This window comes from Streptopelia decaocto (assembly GCF_964273445.1).
Source record: "Streptopelia decaocto genome assembly, chromosome: 26".
In the NCBI taxonomy this organism is placed as follows: Eukaryota; Metazoa; Chordata; class Aves; order Columbiformes; family Columbidae; genus Streptopelia; species Streptopelia decaocto.
The window spans coordinates 214,423-240,458 of record NC_138681.1 but is presented as its reverse complement, the minus strand read 5'-3'; the positions used below and the strand labels follow the sequence as shown (position 1 = coordinate 240,458).

The window sequence follows — 26,036 nt, the reverse complement described above, 5'->3', positions numbered from 1 at the left end:
TTCAGAGCCCGGTGTGGGCTGCAGGGCTCCCCTTGCCGTGCACGTGAGCCCCGCCAGCCAGACCAGGGCAGTCTCTCAGCCACAACAGTACCAGGCTGAGTTCATTTTGAGACACCCCACAACCCCTGCAGCTCTGGCCACACACGGTCCCGCAGTTGAGCTCCAAGAGTGCCCCCTGAATGCAGGCTGCTCCCCTGTCTGCGGGACACGCGGCATTTGCAGACCTCCAGTGTCAGCGCGCATGAGCCTGGCTGCCCCAGGGGCTGGCAGCCCCCCGGGAAAATGCTTGCATGGGATCCAGCCACTTTGTTCCTCCGTGGCTCTGCTCCAGGCCCTGGAGAGAAAGCAAACGGGAGGCTTCTCCTGCCTCTTCTCCCTCCCCTTCCTGCTCCCGTCCCTTTTCCTCTAGTTTTCTTCCTCTTCTCCTTCCCCTCCTCACACCCAGCACAGACCAACTCACTGGCTGCTCCTCCCTTCTCGGCTACAGACGTTCAGTCCCAGGAATCACAGCCTGATTCGTGTGGCAGGAGCTTCGCAGGGCATGTTGCCACACTGCTGCCTCCAGCAGCCGCACCCAGGGCCGGCTGCCCAGCGCCGTGTCCAGTGAGCTTTCGCGTGTCTCTGTGGACGGGAAGTCCACAACCTCCTGGGGAAACCTGTGCAACTGCTCGGTCTCACTCACACGGAAAAAGTGGCCTGGCACGTTGAGGCAGAGCCTCCTGCCTTTCAGCTGGTGCCCATTGCCTCTTGTCCTGGAACTGGACACCTCAGAAAAGAGCCTGGCTCCATCTTCTCGATGCCTTCCCTTCAGGCACGTGTGCAGCTTGGTGAGAAACACTCTGAGCCTCCTCTTCACCGGGAGCCAAGGTCCCAGCTCTCTCCAGAGGAGACGTGAGAGTAGAACAGGATCTTTCCCTTGGAAGGGACCTAGAAAGATCATCTAGTCCAACAGCCTGACTTCTCGAGGGATGACCAAACTGTAAAGCAAATCATCAACAGCATTTTCTAAAAGCCTCTTAAACATCGAGAGGCCTGGGGCATTGACCACCTCTCTGCAAAGCCAGTTGCAGCTTTTGAGCACCCGCTCAGCCAAGAAATGTTTCCTCATGTCCAGTCTAAACCTTCCCTACTGCAGCTTTGAACAGTTCCCCTGTGTCCTCATGCTGGATCCCAGCGAGAAGAGAGCAGCATCTCCCTATCCAATTCTCCTCCTCACGAAGCTGTAGAGGGCAGTGAGGTCAGCCCTCAGCCTCCGTTTCTCCTGCTCTCCAGCAATCGATGGCCATTGCCCAAGTGTGGGCTTCACCACGGGGTCTTTGTCCAGCCTCCTCTGCGTGGGCACCCGGGGATGCTGCCGTGCTTCTGCGGAGCACCAGAGCTGGAGGAGCTGCTGCTGCTCCCAGGCGGGAAAGGCCAGGCAAAGGAGTCCTGCCAGCACGTTTCCCGCTCCCTTCCCTCTGCCCTTTCCCCAACTCGTGCAAGTCCTACCAAAAGGCTCTCTCTCCCCTGCCCGCTGCCTGCAACCTCCCTCTCCCAGCACCGCCCACCCTCACCTCTCTGGGCATCTCAGCACCAGCATTGGCCCTCCATCTGCTGAAGGGCACTTGCCCCCAGGCTCTTTGCTACGTGGGACAAGGACGGAGGGAGACATGACTGGGATGCAGGAAAACTTTATTTTGCCCAGAGGATCAGCAGAGATCGTCAGAGAGATGGTGGACGAGACCCAGAGAGGCTGGCTGCCATGGGTGGCGGGAGGCAGGGGCATCTTCTCAAGAGCATGGCTTCTTGCTCCAGATGCCCCCTTCGTGCAGCATTGCAGCTCCCGAGGACGTGGTCCATCAGGCCTGCAGAGCCGTTGGGGTCCAGGTCCTAGCTGGTCTGACAGCTGGGCAGAGAGGGAGGAGAGCAGAGAGCAGGAGCAGGGAAGGGCGGAGGCTGTTGGGCACTGCCAGCTGCCCAGGCATTGTCTGGGGCTGGGGCTGCTCAGCACTCCTCAGTGCCCCGTGCCTGCCAGCGCAGCCCTGCGTGGCTGGCGTTGGCCTTAGCGTTTGGGCTGGGGGCAGCGCCGGGGACTCTGGGGCTGGGTCTAGCAGGGCCCACAGTTGTCCCACAGCCTCCTGCTGTAGCGGGGCAAGACGCAAGGGCTGCAGGCAGGAGAAGCGTAGGAGGGTCTGCCGAAGGTGCAGAGGCCCCCGGAGCCCTGGGTGGCCCCGGCACCGTAGAGGCCCCCCAGCCCCAGGGAGCCCCCAAAGGCGGGCGCTCCGGAGGAGCCCACCACGGCTTGCTGGGGGAAGGAGCTGAGGATGGGGCCGGGGAAGGTGACGACGACGGGGGGTGGCTGGATGAGGGCCGTCGAGTCGGGGCACTGCCGGGCGCACAGCTCGTTGCAGCTGTCAGCGATGGGCTGGGGGACGGCCACGCTGGTTGGTGCTGGGCGCAGGTCGGAGCAAGACATCTTTGCGTGGGATCGAACGGTGCTCTGCAAGAGGGCAGACATTGCAAGTGAGCAGCAGAGGAGAGCGCCCGAGGCGGACGGGCCGCAGCAGGGGGCCAGGAGGACAAGCGCTCGCAGACTTACCCTGTTCCCTGAGGAGAAGGCAGCCAGAGCAGTGCTTGGGAGAGCCTGGCTGTGGCAGAGCTTTTATAGCGGCGCTGCTGTGGCTCAGTACCAGCTGGGCCAATCAGCAGAGGCAGCACTCCCTCCTGCCTACACCTATGGGGCTGGCCGCCTCCTGCCCCTCCCTGAGTCAGCATCCCCTTGCCAGACCAGCACATACCGCTTGCCAGGCTTTCGAGCCCTTTGTGCTCTGTGGGCTAAATGACAGCACGCATCCCCCTGCTCGGGGATGTAGAAGGCAGGAGATGGCCGTGCTGCTGCAGCTCCTTGCGGCCTGACTGGTGCTCTGCTGCAGGGAAACCTCTGCCCTGTGCCCACAGCCAGGCTCTGCTGTGAATCGAGCCGGTGGCCAGGGCGAGCGGGGCCAGCCCAGCCAAGGGCTGCTGGGGCTTTGGCGTCAGCCGGCGCTGCCGGCTGCCCGGCACCCCGAGGGCAGCCCCTGCCCAGCACCATCGCCCAGCAACGGGCTTCCCAGGAGACTTGCAAGGGGCCCGCGGGGCTGGGGCAGGCCTGGAGTGAGCCTGTGCCACTTCAGCACGGCTCGGGGTCTGTGCTCCTTGCAACACGCACGTTGCGGAAGAGCACAAGGGGTCTTGCTCCCCCAGACTTGCAGAGGTCCACGGCCAAGGCCTGCAGGCAGATGGAGGCCGGCTGTGTTGGGCTGGCGAGTGATACATCGTGCTGAGCAGGCAGTGCCCGAGAGGAGTGCCTTTGATTTGGCGTTTCGTAACCTCGCGCCTCTGTAGATAATAGCTCCACGGTGCACGTCATGCGGTCGCTGGCGTGCGGGAGACCCTGGTCTTCCCTGTGGCTCTGCAAAGCAGACACGGGGCCACGCCGAGAGACCAAGCCCTTGCAGAAGAGCTATGGCACGCAGGGCACTTGCAGTCAGCCTTTGTCACGCCGTGTGCCCTCTTTCACACAGAGATAATGAAAAGACGGTGGGGCTAATTGGGCCCGTGAGGTGGCAGCTGGCAAGCGTCTGAGTGGGGTAATTGCAGGGGCTGATAGAGCGGGTTGGGGCTGGAGAGGAAACGACATCAGCAAAACAGCCCCGTGCCACGCAGGGAGAAGGCAGGGGCTCGGCCAGCGCAGGACACGTGCCTCCAGCGCGGCCAGCTCCTCCCCCCACTCTCTGCTGTGGCATAAAAGCGCTGCCCTCGCTGTGCATGGGCATCCGCTGCTCCTGCCTCGCTCTGCTCAGGAAAAGGGTAGGTGGGTGCCTGCAGGTCTCTGCCTCCTGTAGCTGAGGCCGCTGTGGGGTATCCCTGGCCAGGAGAGCTCTGCCAGCGGCGGGCGTGCTGGCAGCCGCCTTGGACGGCCAGGCTGGGCTGAGCCACGACGCAAGGAGGAAGGAGCCCCCTGGCCAGGCCACGCAGAGCCGGGCCCTGCACAGGCTCTCTGCGAGGGCTCGTCTGCCCTCTGTTTGCAGAGAGAGATGGCAAGGAGAGGGCTACAGAGAGCAGGGTGCTGAGGGGGACTGGCTGGGCAAAGGGCAAACAGTGGGCAGCGCGGCAAGGGGGTGGCCCTGGTCCCTCCAGCTCCAGGACAGCCAAGGGAACAGGGCAGTGCTGAGCCGGGGAGGCTTCTCCGCATGCATGACAGCTGTCCTTGGGGCCGTGTCTTTCAGGCTCATCACTCTCGCACAAAGATGTCTTGCTCCGACCTGCGCCCAGCACCAACCAGCGTGGCCGTGCCCCAGCCCATCGCTGACAGCTGCAACGAGCTGTGCGCCCGGCAGTGCCCCGACTCGACGGCCTTCATCCAGCCGCCCCCCGTCGTCGTCACCTTCCCCGGCCCCATCCTCACGTCCTTCCCCCAGCAAGCCGTGGTGGGCTCCTCCGGAGCGCCCGCCTTTGGGGGCTCCCTGGGGCTGGGGGGCCTCTACGGTGCCGGCGCCACCCAGGGCTCCGGGGGCCTCTGCACCTTCGGCAGACCCTCCTACGCTTCTCCCGCCTGCAGCCCTTGCGTCTTGCCCCGCTACAGTAGGAGGCTGTGGGACAACTGTGGGCCCTGCTAGACGCAGCCCCAGAGCCCCCTTGGTTCCTGGGCCACCTCGGCCTCACGCCTCCACTCCTTTCCTGCCTCTCTCCATGCCGCCTCTCCTCCTCGCCCCGTCCCTTGCCCAGATGCACGACTCTACCATCGTCCCTCAGGGCACTCGTTACTCTCTGCAATGGCTGCCGCCTGGGATAGGAAGCCTGAAGGAACAGCTCTCTTGAAGCCTCCAGGGACAACCTGCCTGCCTCTACCTTCAGTGTCTTTCTCCAGTGGTTTCTCTGCTGATCCTCTGGATATAATAAATTTTCTTCTGCATTCCAGTCATGTCTCCCTCTATCTTTTTCCCAATTTTTTGTCCGGTAATAGATGGAGGGCAAATTCTGATGTCTTTATATTTCAGCAGGGATTATCACACATCTTGGCTTACCTGGGAGTGAAGACATAATTCCTCATTTCGCATTGTCTAGCTGAAGATGAGAATCTCTCATCTCTGGGATAATCTTCTTTCCCTAATTGTGAGCGGAGTGATTCAGTTACTTAAGCTTTGCAATGAATTTGGAGCAGGCTGGTTAACTACAGGTTCCTCCTTACTAAATATGTTCATAGTCAAATATAAAGAGTTGTACAAATACATATATGTGCCATAACACTAATGTATTACAGACTTGTGTCTCAGCTACTCTTCACGGTTTTCCATAAGAAGGGATGGTGCTGCTGTCTCACTCTCCAAAACTTTGTATTTCCACAAATCTACTGTATCACATTCAGGGACTTCGTAACACTCTCAGGGTCAAAAGCAAACACAAATCATCTGTTGCTTAGCTTTACTCAAGGGGACTTATCCCAAAATATTATTTAACCCCTTACCCTGGCACATGTGAGATTAATTAACTTGATATTAGTGCTATTTGTATTTTTTGTAATCACACTGTCTTTTTGAGAAGTAATGCCATGTTGGCAGTAAAAGTCAGATTATGTGTTCCCTTGCATTACAAGTTCTTCTTATATTACCACCATTCTCTGGCATTTGAGATTTACAATGCTTTCATTGCATGCAGTCTCCCTGTACCTTACCATCACCTCTTCAGGGCTACTCAGAGAACCTTTTCTCTTCTGCAGCTTATTTCTGATTATAGCCTGTGTTACAGCAGATCTATCCTCCATAGTCAGCAGGTACTTGGCTTTGTACTGTATCACTGAAGTTCATACTGTTACTGTTACTCCCATCAGTTAAGCCACCTTGTTTTTCCAGTCTTAAAGTCTGGTTCCCTCCTGTTTAATGCCACTCAGATTCATCTTATCGGGACATAAAACAGAGTACTGTCAAATTATGTGCTAATTCCATTAATGAAAAAACAAAATAGAGGTTTTCTGAGACTGGTTCTTGACTAACCAATGTAAGTAAACTTCTATTTCTATAACTCCCATAAATCACTAGACACTGACAGAAAGGGCATCTCTAGGTACTATTTTGCAATCAGTCATGATCTCACCCTGAACAGCCATCCAGCCCAAAGAGAAGCTAAGTAATCATGTTAGCTGAGTGCTAATAGCTCTCGCTAATCTTGTCATCTTGGGCTAGGTACTTGCTGTCTGACACAATATGCATCTAACTGGATGCTGGCAGGTACCTGCCTGGCACTGCCTCATCAAGAGTATCAGTGGAAAAGTTGGCAGTAGGAGCTCAGATGTTCGGCTGCGGTCATGTATGATTTACACTGAAGTACCTCTTAGAGCCTGTGCACGAGAGCGAGGATCCTGGAGTTAAGCAGAAGAGGAATGGAGAAGAAAGCAGGCATCTGTGTTTGGCAAAGCTGTCCTAGGAACTGCCCCAAGCTGAACCGGTTGTGAGGAAAGAGGGCTTTGCTCAGCACAGGAGAGGTACCTGAGCCAAGAAGGTGCAGGGCTGGTGCAGCACGAACCAGGACGTTGGTTGCTTAGCTACTGGGAGTTCACAGCAGCAGCATCCTTACCTCAAGCCATGTGAGAATGGAAAGCAGCAGCAGGGACAGAGAGCCATTTCCTTGTGCCACAAAAGCAGGAGCCTTTCTTCTCCACATCAGCTATCTGTGCTCGTCACACACCCCAGGTGCTCATCGTGCAGTGGCTGGACTCTACTGGGCCCTTCAAGCCCCAGTCCCTTTGCATACCCCCACAGACCTTTCCCAAATAGCCCAGGGCCACAAAGGCGGGCAGTGTTGGAACAGAAAAGGTGAAGCAGGCAGAGAGGGGAGAACTTTTCAATGAATGGCTTTTTTTTTTTTTTTTGGTATTCTCATTATTTGTTAATTAGTAAACATAAAAAAGTATTTTCTTAAAATGAAAGCACAATTCACAAGACTAATTTTCTTTTCAACTTGTTATTAGTTACCACACATAGACATCTGGCACATCCACTTATATTTGTGGGGCTGGGGGCAGTGAAATTACCTGTTAAAATCAGACTTGCTATTCCATGACACTGATAGAGGGTTGAGATTAAGAAATTGTACATTCATACATGGAGATTTTCTTTGAAAGAGTCTTGGTGAAGTAAGAGGTAAATCCTCTGTAATCTACTAGTTCATATTCTTTTTACTTCACCCGGCTGACTTGCAAACTCAGCCAAAACTTCCCTGAGGCAACTGTTATCACAGCAGTGATTAAGAAAAAAAAAAAAAAAGGTAGTGCTTGATCTTTGTTCATGAGATTCATATCTTAAAAATTGTTTCCCGTTGTTTACCTTCCTCCTATTGTTCCTTTTCAGAATATGCTTTGATAGAACTTCAGGCCATTTTTTTTTTAACCTTGTCTTTGAACACAGTTTGATGATAATATGTTGTCTGGGAAGATATAAAATGAACAGGAACTCCAGCACTAAGTTAACTAGTGAAAAAAGAGATGGACTAACTCTTGGAACTCTAACAGTTAGAATAATTATCATAGGGGAGGCCTGAGAAGACAATTTCCACTCAGCAGCAATGAAAGGCTGTGCAGATAGGTTTCTTAGCAGCGGGACTGTGTATGGCCAGTGCCGTGGGATGTCCCCAAAGGCAGCTCAGCTTGGTTTTGCAGGGGCTGAGAGACCACCATAGCCCAGTTGGTGGGGTCCACATGCAGGGTGAAGGAGTCCTGCAGCCCACACAGGGCTTTGAAAGGAAATACAGAGAGGCAGGTGTTGGATACAGGCTTGTTTTATTGCAAGGGATGGAATGGATACAGGCTTGTTTTATTGCAAGGGATGGAATGGATACAGGCCTGTTTTATTGCAAGGGATGGAAAACACCCACTGGAGAAGGACACATGAGGCAGGCAAGGTTGTTCCCATGTCTTCAGGAGAACTGTTCTTTCAGGTTTCACCCAGGTGGTGGCCATTTCAGGAAGAAGCAAGTGGCCTCTGGGACCATGGTGGAGTTACACATTTAGCCACTGGCATGGGCAAGGAAAAGAAGATTAAACAAATGGATAAGGAAATGAGAAATGTAACATATGGAGCTACTCTGGCTCCACAGTATTAAGTGGAAGCCTTTGATGCTCTGCCTCTTATTCAGGAGCTCAGTTGAGTATCAAGATTGTGTCATGCATTTACCATTCATTCTTTAGTTAGAGAATATTTCTGTAGGATTTAGCAGGGCCTGCAGCTGCTGTGACAGTACCTGCTGTACCTGTGCCTGGAAAGCTTAAAAGACAGAAAGGTAGAAAAAAATCATAATCCTGTATACATACCCTCAATGCTGCTGTTGTGTTTTTCAATTTCTCCTGCATTGAAAAACCTCACAACAGAAATTCCCATTTTCAGTAGTTCCAACTTCCAGCCTCGCCCATGACATTCCTCATCTAAGACGTCCATTAGACATTGCGCACACCTCTGAAGAGCTCTTTCCCTTGTTGCAGCTCCTCTAACCCTTTCTACAGATCCATGCCAATATTCTTTGACCATTCCCTCACCACCTACTGAAATCCCTTCCCACTCAGGAGCATTCCTCCCACCTGAGGCCCTCAGCTGCTGCCCTTTGCCCCATGATCTGCTTTAAATCCAGCCTCAGCTGAGACACCAGCTCTGCTCCTGCTGTGTCCAAAATCACAGAATGTTAGGGCCTGGAAGGGACCTCAAAAGATCATCTAGTCCAACCCTCTGCTATGGGTAGAGTCATCTTCCACTAGATGAGGTTGCTCAGAACCTCATCCAACCTGACACTTCCAAAAAAACCCAGCAACCTAAAGATTCAAGACATTGTTTATTATATAATTTGTTTTCTAAGTAAAAAATAAGGATGATCTTACAAAAGCCTTTCTTCAGGTTTCTCTGATAGAGCATTGTATTTAAAACATCTGAAACATTCAAGTTCAGATCCTCCAATTGCAAAACTGGTAAAAGTCTGACTGCGAGTAGTCGCTTTGCTAATTTCTGCAGAATCAAACATTGAAAGGAAGCTGGCATTCAGCAGGGTCTGTTTCTGGTTCTGTTATGTTGAGCCGTTGTGCCTGCAGGCTATTTACTAGTGGTGTGACTCTGAACCACATAAAAAAAACCATTAGGCTCTAATAGTGACTATTTAGTGAATCCACCTATTTAAATCAGACATGAAAGGCTTAACTCCCACAGGTATCTGTCTTGAACTGTAATTTAGTGCATGGGGTGGACATATTCTTCAGGCTGTATTTACAACGTCTTTATGAATCAACTTCTGATTGCATCTCATTTACCAACAGTGTTACCTTGTACTAGGATATAAATACATGCTCAGGGCACATTTTGACAAGAGCGAGTGTAGCGACCTCTATAGTTCAAGATGTGACAGTGGAATTTCGTTTGGTTTTGCCTTTGTTCTCTGTATTACTTGTTTCACTGACAGGAGGAAGAGGAGTCTGAGTTGCTGTGCTGTCAATAGCCCCGATTTCCAATGGCTGAACAAGAACTGTGAGAGACCTCACAGTCAGATGTGGTCCCTGTGATGCAGTGGCCAGCAAACCACTGGGTCTCAGCACTGCTTCCAGATTATCATGACAAACAGCAGCCGCTGTTTCTCCCATCTCATATCTGCATTCTGTATGACCTGAGATGCATTTGGTCTGCCAGTGAAATTAGTTTTCTTATCTTCTACTGTGTTTATTTGTGATTATACTTACATGAAAGTGTAGTCCAAGTTTGGCCTGCTGTGCACTTGCGGAAGTGGCAGATGGTTGATGGTTAGGAGCAGTACAGAACAATTAAAGAACTGTCCTTTGGTGTTTTCCCTGCTCCATGGTCATAACATGTAAATTCAGGCTGGGAGATGAGAATCAGCAATACAAATTTTGCAGTTCCTGCTTTCCAAGGAACACTCTCTGCAGATCACTTTGCCGAACAATGGTGTTGAGGAGTGTTATGTCTTCAAGCACCATTCAAAGTCACTGGAGTCCATCAATCAATTAGCACATCATACCACAGTGATCTATTTGTAGTCTGGGCTCTAAATTCTGGCTCCCACCTGTGTCTTTTCTGTTGTATAACAAGTACATAGGTGGAGCAGCTTTGTCCAGGTATGCTAACAACATACACATGGAAGGATGCCTGACTGCAGCCTTTTACTGCAGCATGAGAAACAGTGAAGAGGTGCAGCAAGATGAACTGACAAGATGACTGGTGTGATTTTATTGGTCTATGTAGGATGAAAAAAAAAACCTTGAAGAGGACTTCTGTAGTGATTAACACTATAGTGGTGTGTCTTGAAAATACCTGACCTGGTTGCTTTAGTGCTCTGTATACCTGCACAAATAAGCACTGGTTTTCTGACAGCATCCTCGTGACTCTAAGAATGCAGTACACTGGAGTCAGAGGCATGAAAACAACACAAAGCCTTCAGACACATCCTAACAAGAAAGAAGTGTTGCCTGGCTATCTCATAGCAGCCTCAACTAATTTCAGTTAATTTTACAAGTCAAGTCACACCTCCAAACCCTTTGAAGTTATTATCACATGCTTGATCCTGCCCAGACAGATTACTGCAGCATGAGAATTAGTCTGCTCAAGCACTGTGAAGTTTACCAGTGCATGGCTGATATTCCTAGGAACAACAGCTTCACACAGGGAAGAGCAGAAGTGCTGAGCAGTGTCTGATATCTGGTCCACCAGGGTCCTGTTTGGCATTGCTAGCATAGAACAGGGTGAATGCCTTTTTGTAGCTATGCTAGTTGTATGCAAATCGCGTCACTAGAAAAACAGTTCTATAAGAAATACAGAACAGCCTGGAACCAAGTTGCTATTGAACAAAGAGAAGTGCTGAGCATGCCCAGTATCCATGGTCACCTGTAAGTAGCCTGGAACTTTGGTGTAAACCTGAGATGGACAAAAATATTTGGCTTGAATGATATGTGTTGCACTGCAGGGAAGAAATAAAAATTATTCTTTTATTTATTTTAACTGGGGCTGCCAAGAATTTAAAGATATTAATGGGAATGTTCAAATAATTCACAGAATTTCAGTGAAGATTTGCCATTCAGTTAAAAGTTCCTATTGACTATTCAAAGGGAAGTTCTACCCACAGGTTGTTAGATGCTATTTTTAAACAGTGAAAAATATCGTAAAATCAATGTATGGAGATGTAATTAAATTGGAGCCTTGGACAAGTAGTGAGACTTCAGAGTTACTCCTGTGTTTAACTTTCTTTGCTAGCATGCAGAAAATATGCACTGTAACCACACCTGTCCTGGAAGAAATTTCACGCCTAATTGGGAGGGTTACAAAACATGTTTATCCAGTATGAAATAGCTTTTGTGCAAATGGCAGTCATTATGCAGGCTCCTCCTGCTTAAAAGTCATTAAGAAGATGAGTTCTTCCCATCTAAAAAAACATCCCCTTCCAGAAAATCTGAGGCTGAATGCCTGGTTTTGAGTAACCTTGAGACTTCCGTTCCAAAATGTTAATTATATTCCACTTTGTCTGTTGGCATTTGGTAACTATTACCAATACTGCAGTGCAACTTTGTACAGGTGACCCATGCAAGAAGGCTGAGGAAGCCTCTTTTCCCAGCCCACCTTGGGATTTCTCTCAGTGTTGTTTCACAGCAATGCCTGCAATGCCGCACCCTTTGAGATACTCATAGTTTACGGTAGAGGATTCACATAAACAAGAATAGAATCAAAGAGAAGAAGAAATTATGGGGAAACAACGTACCCAGTCTGCTCCTCCTGCCCCAACCACACCTGGTTTCACTTTGTCTGAAAGCAGCTGATGACAATGATGACAATGACAACAGATACCTACAGATACCTACAGGTGAATCACAGAATTCTTGGAGATGCATCACTCTTCTAACCATCCTGCCCTCCTGAGAGGGCAAAGGAAGCTACAAACTAGTATAAATACTGCTGACATCCAAAATTAATTCTTTTGACTTATGATGTTCAGGGTTATAGTCACATGCTTTACTTTTATAATTTTAAAGACCCACCAAGTGGTATCCAGATCCTTGTCTTAATGTTTTTTATGCATATATTGGAAGTTGGATGCATGGATTTAGAGAAGAAAATCAGCACACAGTGCATTGCACTACTTGTGATACTAAGGAGTGCCTGAAAAATACCAGGTATGTGGAGCAATTGCGTAAATAAAGTAGTTTTCCAACATTTTTGTAATATTTGTAAAATCAGCAAAATGCTGCAGGAAGTGAAACTGCTTCAAAAAGTTTAAGGAAGAACTAGAGGGTGTTGAAAGAAACTGATAACTGTCCAAATATGAACATAACAATCATAGAACCCTGAAGAGTGACATGCATTGTGTTGTGTTTTGTAACAAAACCAACCTGAAACACAAAGGATGTCTCAACCCCCACAGGCAATCCCAGAGATGATATATAAGTGCCTCTGGCTCAGAGATTATCAGATCACAGGTCCTTGCTTCTCCTTCTCATTGATCCAAGTAAGTCTGATCTCTTCACTACCTTTTTTATGTTTAGGTATGGTGGGTTTGTGACATTTTCAGCTGATTCCTGCACACGCACTCTGAGCTACAACAGGGAGAGTGCCTAACTTTGCGTGAAGATCATTTCCTTGATATTCTCCGTTGCAAATGGGGCAACTGCAGGTCTCTCCAACCTGCAGTGCAGCTGCATGACAGATCACAGGGATTTGGCCAAGATGGGGTTCAGTCCAGGTGCTTTTACCTTTGACCTCAGGGTAAAGTGACCAGTGCACTTGGGCACAGCTTCTCAGCTGGCTTGGGCTGGGAAAGGGCAGAGGAGCTGCCTGTGAGGGAAGAAGGAGGGCAGGGAAGGTGCAAGAGAGAGGGAAAAAAAGTACCTGAGCCATAGCAGAGCACCTCTGCACGGCACAGCCTGTGCCCTCCCTGCTGCTGTTGAGGTGGAGCAGGGTGGTCTGTGCAGAGGGTTGTCATGGGCTTCATGGTGTGTTGCAGGTTCATCTCCCTGCCCAAAGGATGTCCTTCTCCAGCCAGCAGCTCAGCTCCCGCTGCTCTGCATCCTATGAGCCAGTCTGTCCACAGCCCATCGCTGACACCTGGAACCAGCCCTGTGTCACCTCCTGCCGGGACTCCTGTGCTGTGGTCTACCCACCACCTGTGACCATCGTCTTCCCAGGCCCCATTCTCAGCTCCTGTCCTCAGGAGAGCTTTGTGGGCAGCTCAGCCCCACTGGGGCTGGGCTGCCCCAGGGGCCTGCAGGGCTCCCTTGTCTATGGGGACTCCTTCTCCTCATTCAGCCAGCGCTACGGGGGCCGTGGGCCATGCTAAACATGGCAGAATGTGTGCACAGCAGAAGAAACAACAGGGCAACTGGATGTGCAGCTGAACTGAGGAACACAGCTCCGTGAAGCAGTAGGAACCTATGGGTGTTATTTGGCACCCATGGGAACTGCTCTTCTGCTTGTCCTTCTACTGCTCCATTTACTTTTAATGTCAATTTCCTCAAAATGTATCCTTTTCCTTCTTAGAAACCAAATTATTGACTATGCAAAATCTGTTTCTCACTGTCAGAGCACTAAAGCGCAAGTACCACTAGAAACTGGTCTATGTATGTTTCGAATTTTTGGGACCATGTATTTTTTTCTTTGGTAGTTTTTTGTTTTGATACCCACATGTTTAATGCTAAAAATCCGTAGTTGTCACCACACACTATGATTTGTCCAGTCCATTTGAAACTTGAACCAAGAAGAAAGAACAATGTGCTGAAAACAGGTTGCTGCAGATTTTTAAGTTAACCTTTTTTTTCAAATACTGAAGTCCATCTTGCATTTTTCCTTTGCTTAAAATGTACATTTTTACTCCCAATAAACACTTATGATTGCATCCAAGTAACATTCACCTGTTTGCTTTCTTCTCTGTTTGGGGGTAATGCAGCCTCTGCAAACCAATTGAACTAACCTATCCCCTTATCTTAGTGATCTATAGATGATTGTTAAGCTCCCTCAGACTGTGTTTGTATGATGTCTATGGATTAATTCATCAGGAAACTTTGCTTACAACATGCAGAGCTTGCCTATTTGTCTGATTTAATCTTTACAAGGAACCAGGTGTTAACAAACTGCCCAACCCTTATATAAAACCTTCAAGACCAGTGTTAAGTACTAAATTGCCAATCCAAAAGGATGTTAATAGCTTGTTCCTACTACCCCTGCCTTTCCATTGTTTTTTACCAAAACTATGGTAATTTCACCTAAAATAAAGAAATAAAAAGGGAATATTAGATTGTGCTATAATTCTATACAACACAGAGAAGTAAAGACAGAATATTACATAGTGCACAGCAGCAGAGAGAACTTCCCAAAGACTAAAAATTAACTAGTGATGAAACCCCAGTCTGAAATACAGGAAGCTTGAATCCACTTTCCTTATCTGTACTTTCATATCTAATTTTCTGAGCCCATGAAACTGCCTTACAGAATCCCAGAATGTCAGGGATTGGAAGGGACCTCAAAATCTCCTCCAGTGCAATCCCCCCCGGAGCAGGAACACCCAGATGAGGTTACACAGGAAGGTGTCCAGGCAGGTTTTGAATGTCTCCAGCGAAGGAGACTCCACAACCTCCCTGGGCAGCCTGTTCCAGGCTCTGGCAACCTCACTGAGAAGAAGTTTCTTCTCAAATTTAAGTGGAACCTTTTGTGTTCCAGTTTGAACCCATTACCCCTTGTCCTATCATTGATTGTCACTGAGAAGAGCCTGGCTCCATCCTCATGGCGCTCACCCTTGATATATCTGTAAACATTAATGAGGTCACCCATCAGTCTCCTTCTCCAAGCTCCAGAGCCCCAGCTCCCTCAGCCTTTCCTCATAAGGGAAATGCTCCACTCCCTTCATCATCTTTGTTTGCCTTGCGCTGGACTCCTTCCAGCAGTTCCCTGTCCTTCTGGAACTGAGGGGCCCAAAATTGGACACAAAATTCCAGATGTGGTCTCACCAGAGTAGAGGGGAAGGAGAACCTCTCTCGACCTACTAACTGACCTACAAGGTGGTGTTGAGGTGTGGGGTCAACTGCCTCTTTCTATGTGACCTCATAGGTGGGCCTTGCACCACATCCTCCCCTACCTCCTCTTCAAGATCCAGGGCCTCAAACCTATTACAGAGGGGCACCTGGGGAAGCAAAGCAGGTGGGGAAGGGGGTTGCCCACGGCCCCAAACTGGAACCTGCTTCCAACCCTCATAATCTTTTCTGTCCCCTACCTCTGCCCAACAGCGACAGGGCAGGGGCTGTCTCAGGTCTTCTCCCTCTGCCCGACAGGGCAAGGGGTTCATCACCTTTTGGGGAGTAACCCCCTGGAGCCTCTCTGAGTGGCACGCCATGGAGTTACTCCACCAGTTTTTTCCTTTTCACACTCCCTGATTATCCTCAGCATCTCAATCTCCTCCTTAAGCTTTGTGACCATGCTGAGCAGATCTTGCACCTGCTCACACCTCACACAGGTGGGATGCTGACCATCGTCATCTGGCAGCAGCAGGCTCTGGCACTCCCTGCAGCCAGAAACCTGAATAGACATGGTTGGGGCAGACAGTCTGTCTGAGTTGCTACAGTCTTCTTGAGACAAGCTCTCCTTCTGGTCAAGACCATGGTTGGCAACAGTATGAGACAGTGGCAATAGGTGAGAGTCTAACTAGCAAAAGGTGACAAGCTCTACACCCCAGTGCGCGAGTTACCGCCCCGCTGCTGCAGCACGGCGTGGGTGCCACTCACCCGCGGCACGGGCCGAGTGCTCCTTCCAGCGCCTGGTGGCAGCGATGGGCTCCTGCCCTCCCGGAGGCTTTTTCAAGACGAGGGGCGGGGCTGTGATCGGTAACGCCCACTCATGTCAGATGCTCTCGCAAGGGCTGCCGGGTCTCTCGAGAGTGAAAGTGCCCGATTGAGAGAAAAAAACCCAAAAAAGGCTTCTCTGTGCCTCGAAGATTTCACTGAATCGGGACCCGCCGAGCTGCCCTGATCAGCTGATCTCAGGAGCTGAGACTCCTGGTCCCACTTTGAAAATCTAACTTTTATCTCTTTGGTAAAGCTAAGGTGAAAATGTCAATAACAAAAATGTTAATTGACAGCTTTTCTGAAGATAGAAGAAAAAACCCACTACACAATTTAGAGGATAGTCACATTATTAAGAAATAGCTTAAGTTTCCTATGTTTAAAGAAGTTAAATAATTTTAATCTGTGATTTACTTAATGATTGCAGACAAGAAACTCATCACCCTGGTGGCAGCGATGGGCTCCTGCCCTCCCGGAGGCTTTTTCAAGACGAGGGGCGGGGGTGTGATCGGTAACGCCCACTCATGTCAGCTGCTCTCGCAAGGGCTGCCGGGTCTCTCGAGAGTGAAAGTGCCCGATTGAGAGAAAAAAACCCAAAAAAAGGCTTCTCTGTGCCTCGAAGATTTCGCTGAATCCGCTGAACCCGCCGAGCTGCCCCCGATCAGCCCGTGTTCTTGCCTTGACTGAAAAGTGTGGCAACAATGTGGTTAGCTAAGCCTGGCTGTGCCAGGAGTTCATGCACTTCAGCATGTGGAAAACAGCATTTTCAAGTCTGTACAAGTCAGACCATCAGAGATTTTGACTGTCATTTCAGGAGTGAGAAAAGTTGATAATCCTTTGACCATCTCATGATGCATTTATTACTCTGTTTCAGGGAAAATGCCTTCGTGAGCTTGTCGTGGCAAGGAGTGAATAGACATCCTTTTGCTACACACTCAATCATGAAGTATGCCTGTGCCTTCCAGGATCCTCTTGCCCCGATTTTTTAGTAGCTGTGCCTGACTCTCATTTCCTTTGCTTTCCCATGTCCTTATGGGGTGTTCTAGGACAAATGGTATGGTGGCTTGGATGTAACTGTTGCCAGAAGGGCTAAGAAGGGCTCTCCAGGTGCCTCAGTGGCTTGCAAAGTATTGAGGCTCATCATGCTCACAGGGACAGCTGCATTAACACCACCAGAATGCAGGAAATAGGGGGCCAAGGTGATGTTCACTATGTAAACGCCTGCATCAGGTTTTCTTTTGGCTTCCAAGGCTATCAAACACAGCAAAAACGTGATATTTGTATAAAATCCATGGCTATGAAACATTCAGGATCTACAACAAGACCTGGGATTTCCTTTGAACACCTTAAGTAATGCAAGAGACTAGTCATCAAGGATTATTTTAGCATCAGTGGGCTATAATTTGAGAAATCACAGAAATAAAAGCAAAACCCATGATATTGTGATGCAGAAAGGATTTTATTGGAACTGACAAATGGAATTTATCTGACCACAGCAATACTGCAGGGAACAACACAGAGGAATTAAGTTAAACTTGCACAACAGCAAAGTAAAAAGAAGGTGAACACAGAGGCAGAATACTGTGAGCAGAGATCTGATACAAATGGGAAATACAGTGTCTGGGCTTCTTTCTGAGGATGGATGAGCATGCCCAGCTTCAGACAATTCTCACTGCCCATCGGAAGCCATGCACCTCTGCTCACTCATAGCTTGCGAATTTGGTCTTGCTCCTTGCAGGGCTTAGCAGGGCAGGATATCCCACACCTGCGGGAATAGCAGGAGTAGGAGTACTTGCCACCCAGGGAGGCACGGGACCCAAAGGAGCTGCCGAACTCCAGTGGGGCTGAAGTGCCCACAAAGCTCTCCTGAGGGCAGGAGCTGAGGATGGGGCCCGGGAAGACGATGGTCACGGGTGGCGGGTAGACCACGGCACGGGAGTCCCCGCAGGAGGTGACGCAGGGCTCGTTCCAGGCATTGGCGTATGGCGCGGGGCAGCTCACGTCACAGGGCGAGTAGCTGCCATAGTTGCAGATCTGCCTGTAGGAAGACATCCTTCTGTCTGGAAGTAAGCCTGAAACAGAGAGGGTGAGGAGAGCATGGGTCAACGGCAACAGCTCAGGTGCATCTGCAAAGTGGAGCCCTCGTTTTTTCAATCCAGTGTCAGCAAAGGAACACAATCAGAGGGCCAGTGCCACAGGTAAATCTATTTAGAGTTACAGGTGAGAAAGACAAAATGCATTTTACTCTATTTAGTCTATTTCCTATTACACTGTTTCACATCTTGAAATAGTTCTTACAATGCTCCTTATCTGAATTTCTTAGAAGTAAATTCAACCGATACATTAGTTCAATCCCTCCCCTGTCCCACAAACAATTACTTACCTGGTGGAAGAGCAGAAGGGAAATGAGAATCAAAGTGGTTTAAAGACAGTCTGGGCTACAGGTGCTTTTATACAGTTTCTCAGTTTGCCCCAGGGGAGGTGAATCCTTCTTGTCCTCATTTGTACTCATTGTCCCTCAAATTACCCAATACGTTGGGTTTTTTTTGCATATGTCACTCATTCAAGGTAATTGTTTTGGATATTGTTTCTCCTAAACAAGAAGCTCTTCCTCATATGGTTTTACATCTACATCATACACCATAGAGATCACGCAGGTCAAACTGTGTGACTGACTTCCATCTTTGTTACAACTCTATTGGGGATAGAAGGAGACCCAACTTATTTGTTGTGAATATGCACATTAATTTCCCAAATTATGTTGCTTTCATATAACTTAACCAATATACAAAGTATACAAGTTTTCCATATATTGGTGATTGATTATTTTTCATAGTATTATAAATACTAAGTCAGAGATGGAGATAGAGGTCTCAGGCTTTTGTCCAAAACCACAGTAGAATGTCTGATCCTTTTATTACTATTTCAGTTTAAAGTTTAAGTTTTTTCTAGCAATTCATTTATAGAGAAAGAAAAATTGGATTTTGGAAACACAATTGTAAATCCTTCTTTTAAAATTCAAAGTTTGTCTTCAGCATTGGACTGTTAGCTAGAAATTGTCATCATGGTAGACACTTTTGCAATTTCCAGAACTGAGCACTGCAAAACGGGGGTACAACATTGTGCCCTGTTTAATGATAGGTCTCAACTTTTATACAAGAAAAATGGAAATTCATGTCCAGCTCTCAGCTAATGTAACTGGGCTTAGAACCAAGACAGAAATATTGTCATGATAATCAGCCTTAACTTAGGTAATACTCTTTAATAATCCTAAAAATTTCATGCATCAACATTCATTACTTACCGTATTTGGAAATAGAAGTGCAGAGATAATATTATCAAAACTCAGCAACCTATGTTAGCCAGCCTATCCCTGCCTTATTATTTTTCTGGACTGAGACATGTCAGAAAGTCTGTGTCAGTTGTGTTTGAGTACTGATTGCACAGCCTTGATTTTCTGTAAATGAGTTTTTCTTCCACGTGGTGTAGACAGTCATTTTTCTTCCTGTTACATCTTGGAGATGCGTATTTAGGTTGTCAGTGCCTTGGAGCTGGACAATTTCCAATTTTGTTTCTTATGGTTCTCCAAATGAGGATCCTTAACTCGGTGTTGCAGTGCAGGAGATAGAAAAATGAAGATATGTGTGCAGTGCTCCTCCCAGATCTCCCACTGAATCAACAAGTGTGGCTGAGTGTATTATTTAGCCTCAGTCTTTTAATAATCCCACCAAGAAATCAACAATAAAAATTACCCAATTCATTTGGGTGTTGTACAAATGAGTGGTTGTGTGTAAAGCAGTGAAAAAACAAGGATTTTGCATTCTCTTGAGACATAAAAAGAAAATCCTAAGATTGAGAAATAAGGATGAGAGTGTTAAAATGGGCAGCAACGAAACCATCATGATTACAAAGCAAACATGATTTCCAGGCAAGGACTTAACTGAGAGCATTTCTGGAGTCTGAGGAAGAAGAAAACTATTGGGTGAGAACAAAGAAAATAAAATGATGATTCAGAAGTGCCTGATTTGGACAAGAAGTAATTACCACAAGTGAGGCACCATCTTGTCACTGCCTTCCTTTTGGAAGGAGACTGGTCACTCCTAGCTCAGGAAGCCTCTGCCAGGTGTACACCTGCCCTCCTAAAGATGCTGAGCCCACAAAGCATGTGCTGAAAACAAAAAAATAGAGGTTTATTATTTCCCATGCCCACTGCTCTGCCACTCTACTGTGCTCACTCTGGCAGCAGGAACTGCAACTTAGCCCTGCATGATCTTCAGACCTTCAAGTGTCGTGGCAGCATGGATATGTATTGTATAGTGTGCATCTTAAAGACTTGCAGATGGCCACTTTTCACAGTCATTTCCATAAGGTAGTATCCTCCTTGTAAACACAGAAAAGAAAGAATTGTAGATGTCCAGATTATAGCCATCCTTCACCGTCCCTCATCCTTCACCATCCCTTTGAGAGTACACCCAAACTCAGATGACTATTAGTGTTGCATTGGCAACCTTGACTATGATCCATCTGGCTTTTTATGGATATAATTCCAAAGGTATTTTGCAGGGCCATGGAGAATGTGTTGCAAGACTTGGAGAGTCCAGTGTGAGGACTCTTTGCTACTGCCTTACTGATCTGGTAGCTCCTGGGGTTTGGGGTTTTGCCCATGAAACTAATTTTGTTTAAACTGATCTCGGACATCACCACGTAATTTGCCTGTATGCCACAGCCAATTTTCATCTGATTTCTCTGCCCCCAAGCTAACCTTTCATTTTTTGCAGTTTCACGCTATATTAAGAATTTTCTTCAGCAGGTAGAATGCCGCTCTGTGGAAGCCTGTGTAACACCCACATGACATGAGAAATTACTACTGATAATTTCTGGAAGGGGTGATTAAGACAGAGACCAAATAATTTACCAAACATCTCTTGGCAATTAAGTGAGCCTCTGGGAGGAGATCTCAGGCATGTCTTGTACTTGTTAGTATTATTATTTATAATTACAATTGTATTACCTCTTAGCTTATGTAAATGTCGTTGATGCCCAGATACTATGGAAATAGAGAGCTGAGACAGTCACTGCTCTCAGGAACCAATAAATGAAAACAACTGGTTTTATGCATGTTAAAAGGAAGTATTACTATCCCCAGTGGAGAGAGCTTCTTGCAGCAAGTGCAGAGGGGAGGATGTCCTCACTCCAATGCACAGGGGACACTGAGGGCATCTGGAACACTCTCCCCAAATTCCTGGCAAGGCTATGCTGGAAATCCACTCCTGATCACTGTACCTTAACCAGGACATCTTTACTCTTCCCTGGGTCTAGACTCGATATGTTGTGTTCTGTTTTCTGAGTTGTAGTTTCCCTAGTAGATTCAGGAGCAAGACCAGGTTAATGTCTCTGTGTATAATAAAAAGCAAAGACAAATTATTATTTCCATACCAGCTGATACATCCACAGAAGTTCAGCTCACAGTAATTCAGGGACATGGTTCCTTAAATGAGTTTTGCTGTCAAGAGGAAATGATCATGTGAAATCTAATTCAGTTTTCCAGTTACTAAATGCTGTAAACAATATTTTTGAGAAATAAATCCTTTAAGATCATGAAATGTAAATCCAGGTAAAGGAGGACCGTAGCATTTGACCACTCTGATCTGGCAATTGGGTGAGGAGCTGGGTACAATTTTACAGTTGTAAAGTTATTTATTGCAAATTCATGTACATAGCTAGACCAGGATCCACTGTCTGAAAGGGCTCAACTTGATGTTTAGGACCAATGGTGGTGTTAGAAGCTGTACATTTTGGAGTAACTTGTGTGTAAGACTAACTGCTCCCTGCTATTCCTAAGCAAGAATTTCCTTGTCCTGTTTTGCTTTGTTTTTAACTAGGGCAATATATAATAATATTCACCAGGAACAAAGTGGGATAAGAAGAGTTCTGCAGCATGTAAGTCCCATTCCCCCTCCATCCGCCACCCCTTCAAAACAGACTGTAGACACATCAGAAAGGTCTTCATATCACACAGCTGCTTCTCTGCAGCTGTGAACAGGATGATCACCATGACTGAAGCACCCAAGGGCTGCAGCCTATAGATTTTTTTTTCACCTATTGAGGAAAAAGAGAGTGGGGATAAAAGGAGAGATCGGTATTTTCCCAAAATTGGTATAAAGGTCTCAAAGTTTTGTTTCCCTTTGCACCTTAAAGGTTTGAAAACCTTTTCACCAAGCATGACAAAAACAATACATTATTTCCAAAAATATAAATTTTAAAGAGTCTGTTTTGTCAAATCAGCAATCCTGTTTTACTGATCTGTCTCTGTGTTATGTGCTTTTGAGCTTGGACAAGTGGAAGAAGGAAGTTAATTTCTACAATGAGTTGGAAGAAACTAAGGGTGTCCCTATTTTGAGATGAAAGATTTCTGTAGGCTGCAACATGGATGTGATACCAATCTACTAATAATTGCTCAACAGCAAACAATATGCAAGGATTCCTCCACCCATTGATGTGACAAATGCACAAAAGTTTATTTTGTAACTAGGAAGGACCACATGCCCGAAGCATGGCTCAGACCCTGGAGCTGCTCCGAGAAACTGTATAAAAGCACTGGGAGCACAGAGCTGTTCAAACCACTCTTCTCGGCTTCTCTTTGGTGGTGAACTGAGTAAGTTTGACTTCAGTTAAATATTTTCTATGAGTTTAATAGCTGCTTTAATAAGAGTTTTAAGGTATTTATGTCTGAGCACTCAATATGTCTTTGCCTATTCTTGGGAGAATGTTATTTTCTTAAAAAATATTCGGTCACTTCTTTCAGCTTGGCAGGCTTTCTAGGGTATGGGTTTTATATGGAGAGCATGGGACTTAAAAAGCAGTTTTCATGTTTCAGAGAAAGAATGCTTAATGGTTTTATTTATGCCTGGGAGTGTTTTGCAAATGAAAACAATAATTTTAGGAAGAGTTTTAAATAAATATTGCTGGGTTAATCCTCACTTGTCCTTAATGAGGCCTCACTGACTTCTAACAGGTTATCTATGTAATTTCTGCATATTAATTGCAATCATACTTTATACTTATCTATAGAAGAGTCACTTTTTGAATATCATATGGTCTCAATAAAAGAGGGCTCACCTTTGCAAATGCACCTGCACTGTTGCCATTGTCCCATGCTCTCCTCACCCTCTCTGTTTCAGGCTTACTTCCAGCCAGAAAGATGTCTTCCTATAGGCAGATCTGCAATTACTCGCCCTGTGACGTGAGCTGCCCCGCGCCATACGCCAATGCCTGGAACGAGCTCTGCGTCACCTCCTGCGGGGACTCCCGTGCCGTGGTCTACCCGCCACCCGTGACCATCGTCTTCCCAGGCCCCATCCTCAGCTCCTGCCCTCAGGAGAGCTTTGTGGGCAGCTCAGCCCCACTGGAGATAGGCAGCTCCTTTGGCTATGAGAGGTCCTTTGGGGCCGGTGCCTCCTTGGGTGGCAAGTACTCCTACCCCTGCTATTCCCGCAGGTACACAAGTTATAGTCGTGGGAGCTCTGGGCCCTGCTAAGCTATGCAAGGATTCCCCGGAGAGCTGGACCCAGCAGGGACCAGAGAAAAGTCCAGTCCATGAGTGAGCAGAAGAGCATGGCTTCCAGAGGGACAGCGTACTGGGCTCAGCCACACTGAGAAACAAGCCCGGACACTATATTTCCTTTCCTGTTGGATTAGGTATCTGCTAACAAGATCTCAACACTGTGTTTGAGTGGCCTTTTACATGACAAATACAGAAAAGACCTCAGTTTAAAATCAAACTGTTTATAGAAGACTAACCATCAGTGCAAGTTACATCCTGTTTATTTTGACCTTTCTTGATATATGGACTGATGTTTAATGGCTTTTGAGATCTAGTGGAAAAAACTGCTTGAAGGTCTGGTTAGGTTCTGAGAGGTACCCTGTTTCACAGTGTCTTGGATTAAAAAAAAAACCAAACATATATATAATTTGAAAAAGCAAACAGGTGAAACCTAAACTCAACTCTAAAATGCTGCAAAATTCAATGAACACAGAAGATCATATTTCAAACTGAAGCCCTAAAAGAAGACAATCACATGCCCAGCAAACCTTAAAAATGTATTCTGTACTCTCTCTGGATTGTCATGTTCTGCTGCTATGAAGTCCTTGTACTGTTTCAATTAAAGCTTCTATTGCATCACAATATTTGCCTTCTGGTTTCCTTCTCTCCTGATCTTAAAAATATTAGACGATGATGCCGAAGGGTTTCTTCATTTGAGAGCAAGGCTCCTCTGAGTGAGAGAGCAACTACAATGTATTGAGTATTGTCCAGGCACGGATGAGGAGCGAGTTGAGAGTCTGTGGGCTGGCAAGGGTGGCAAGGGTGATACTATTGTGGGCGTCTATTACAGGCCCCCAGATCAGGGTGAGGAAGTTGATGAGGCCTCTACAGACAGCTGAGAGCAGGGACCTGGGGGTCCTGGTGGAAAAGTACCATTTTAGGGATGAGCTTTCTGGGTGAGTTCAGAATTGATGACGGTTTGCTGACTGCTACCAGGGGCAACTGAACTTGGTTTTATAATGGGGAATGTGTGCATCATCCTTTCAGATCAGACCAAGTAGTTCTTCTTCCCTAACCCCCGGTGTGCCTTGGAAAGGACAGGAAGCTCGGGTTAGACACTGCAATTGTGTGTGGCACCAAAAGCTTCTAAAGAAAGCCTAAGAACCAGAATTGATGAAATGTGTGATAATACATTTTTTGTCCTCCAAACACCTATCAATTAGAATCGAAGAGAGTCACCTCTGGGACAGATCCTAAGCTGTCACTACAAGGAGCCTTCAGTTATGACTGCCTCACAACTCTTTCCCATTCCTTATCCCCTTCCCAGGAAGGTAAATGGGCTTCCTAGCCCATCAGGAACAGTGTCAGAGCAGCAAATGCCCTGCCACAGCCCCCCCACATGTGCAAGACAAAAGCAAAGTACAACGCTGGAGCACCCTCTAGGCAGAAGTTACACGCATTTCAACTGCTTCCATGACAATGCTGGCTCCTGGCCACAGCCACACTCCTGACTTGGTGCCTCAGTGGTGGCTTGGCCCATGGAGTTCAAAAAAAAAAAAAAAGCTGCCAAAACAAAGTCAAAAAAGTTTGGTTTAACTAACATAACACTATCATTAATTCTAAGGCTTTCAGTCATAGACTCCTTGAGGAAGCATCACCAATGTTACGTTTTAGAGAGGAATGATTACTCAGCACTGTGGCATCTTATTCCAGCGATTACCAGGATGATAATAACCATCACCACCACTGTGGTCAGAGAGCCATCATTGTTAACACCTCCTGAAATGCCTGTTCTGAGCAAGCCCAAGGCTTTCCCAGGATGTTTCTTCAGGGATCTCCATAGTGACTCACCATAATCTAGAGATCGTTTTGACGCACTGAAAGTAAACTAGTTAACAAAAAGAAAAACAGGAGCAGTGCAGAAACATATTCTTTATGGTGAGCAGTGATGAGTAATGCCAGGGCAGAGACCTCCAGCCTGACCTTTTTCAATGAAGTGTACCACCATCACCACGAACTTTGTCACCATCCTGGCTTTTCCACATTAACTACACTATGCCTTTTTTTTTTTTATCCACAAAGAGGCTTGGGTCTACATATACATGATGTGTTGTGGCTAGATGTGATTTTGGAGGGTGCTCAGCTCCAGATGTGCATGTTCTAAAGAATATTTTCAAGTTAGGTCTCTCTAGCTTTCTTATTTGTCATACATCTATTGCTTATACCACTTGAGGGCCTGGTAACTGACATTTGTGAGTTGGCATAGAAGTATTACAGGGAGGGAATAGTAACTTGCATCATGGGAGGATCTACCTCCTATGTATTACCATTGCAAAATTATATCTTTTGGTTCATTAGCATGTCTTACTGACTCAAGTTTTGGAAACTAAAGAGTATTGCTTTGAAGATTTGCAGGGCTGATTGATGTGCAAAGATTAAATCTTGATGAGACATAGGGCATTGTGAGCACTGTTCCTGCCCAAATGTGTGGTGAAACACAACTGTTTTGAAATTGTTGCTTGCTCGAATGGAATAATTGTTGATACTTGTCAATCTTTTTAATACATTCACAGTATTGGCATTTGTATTGCATTTTATTGTAGCTGTTCTGAAGAATAACCATAGGCACAGGCAATCGAGTGCATTGCTCAGAGCCAGGTAACCCTGAAGAGGAGT

At 47.1% G+C, this 26,036-nt stretch overlaps 3 protein-coding genes across 3 annotated transcripts; 1 reads left to right on the top strand and 2 right to left on the bottom strand.

The window, feature by feature from the left end:
* Positions 1-2,086: 2,086 nt before the first annotated feature.
* On the bottom strand, positions 2,087-2,455 carry LOC309450211 (scale keratin-like; the record flags this gene model as incomplete). Its single annotated transcript, XM_082072944.1, has 1 exon — positions 2,087-2,455. One exon carries the CDS (start codon positions 2,453-2,455, stop codon positions 2,087-2,089), a length of 369 nt encoding a protein of 122 aa, XP_081929070.1.
* A 1,813-nt stretch (positions 2,456-4,268) lies between these two features.
* On the top strand, positions 4,269-4,637 carry LOC309450214 (scale keratin-like; the record flags this gene model as incomplete). The annotated part of the gene is made up of 1 exon (XM_082072947.1): positions 4,269-4,637. The coding sequence occupies one exon, from the start codon at positions 4,269-4,271 to the stop codon at positions 4,635-4,637; it is 369 nt and encodes a 122-aa protein (XP_081929073.1).
* A 12,884-nt stretch (positions 4,638-17,521) lies between these two features.
* LOC309450376 (feather keratin 4-like) lies at positions 17,522-17,869 on the bottom strand (the record flags this gene model as incomplete). The annotated part of the gene is made up of 1 exon (XM_082073211.1): positions 17,522-17,869. The coding sequence occupies one exon, from the start codon at positions 17,867-17,869 to the stop codon at positions 17,522-17,524; it is 348 nt and encodes a 115-aa protein (XP_081929337.1).
* Positions 17,870-26,036: the final 8,167 nt, after the last annotated feature.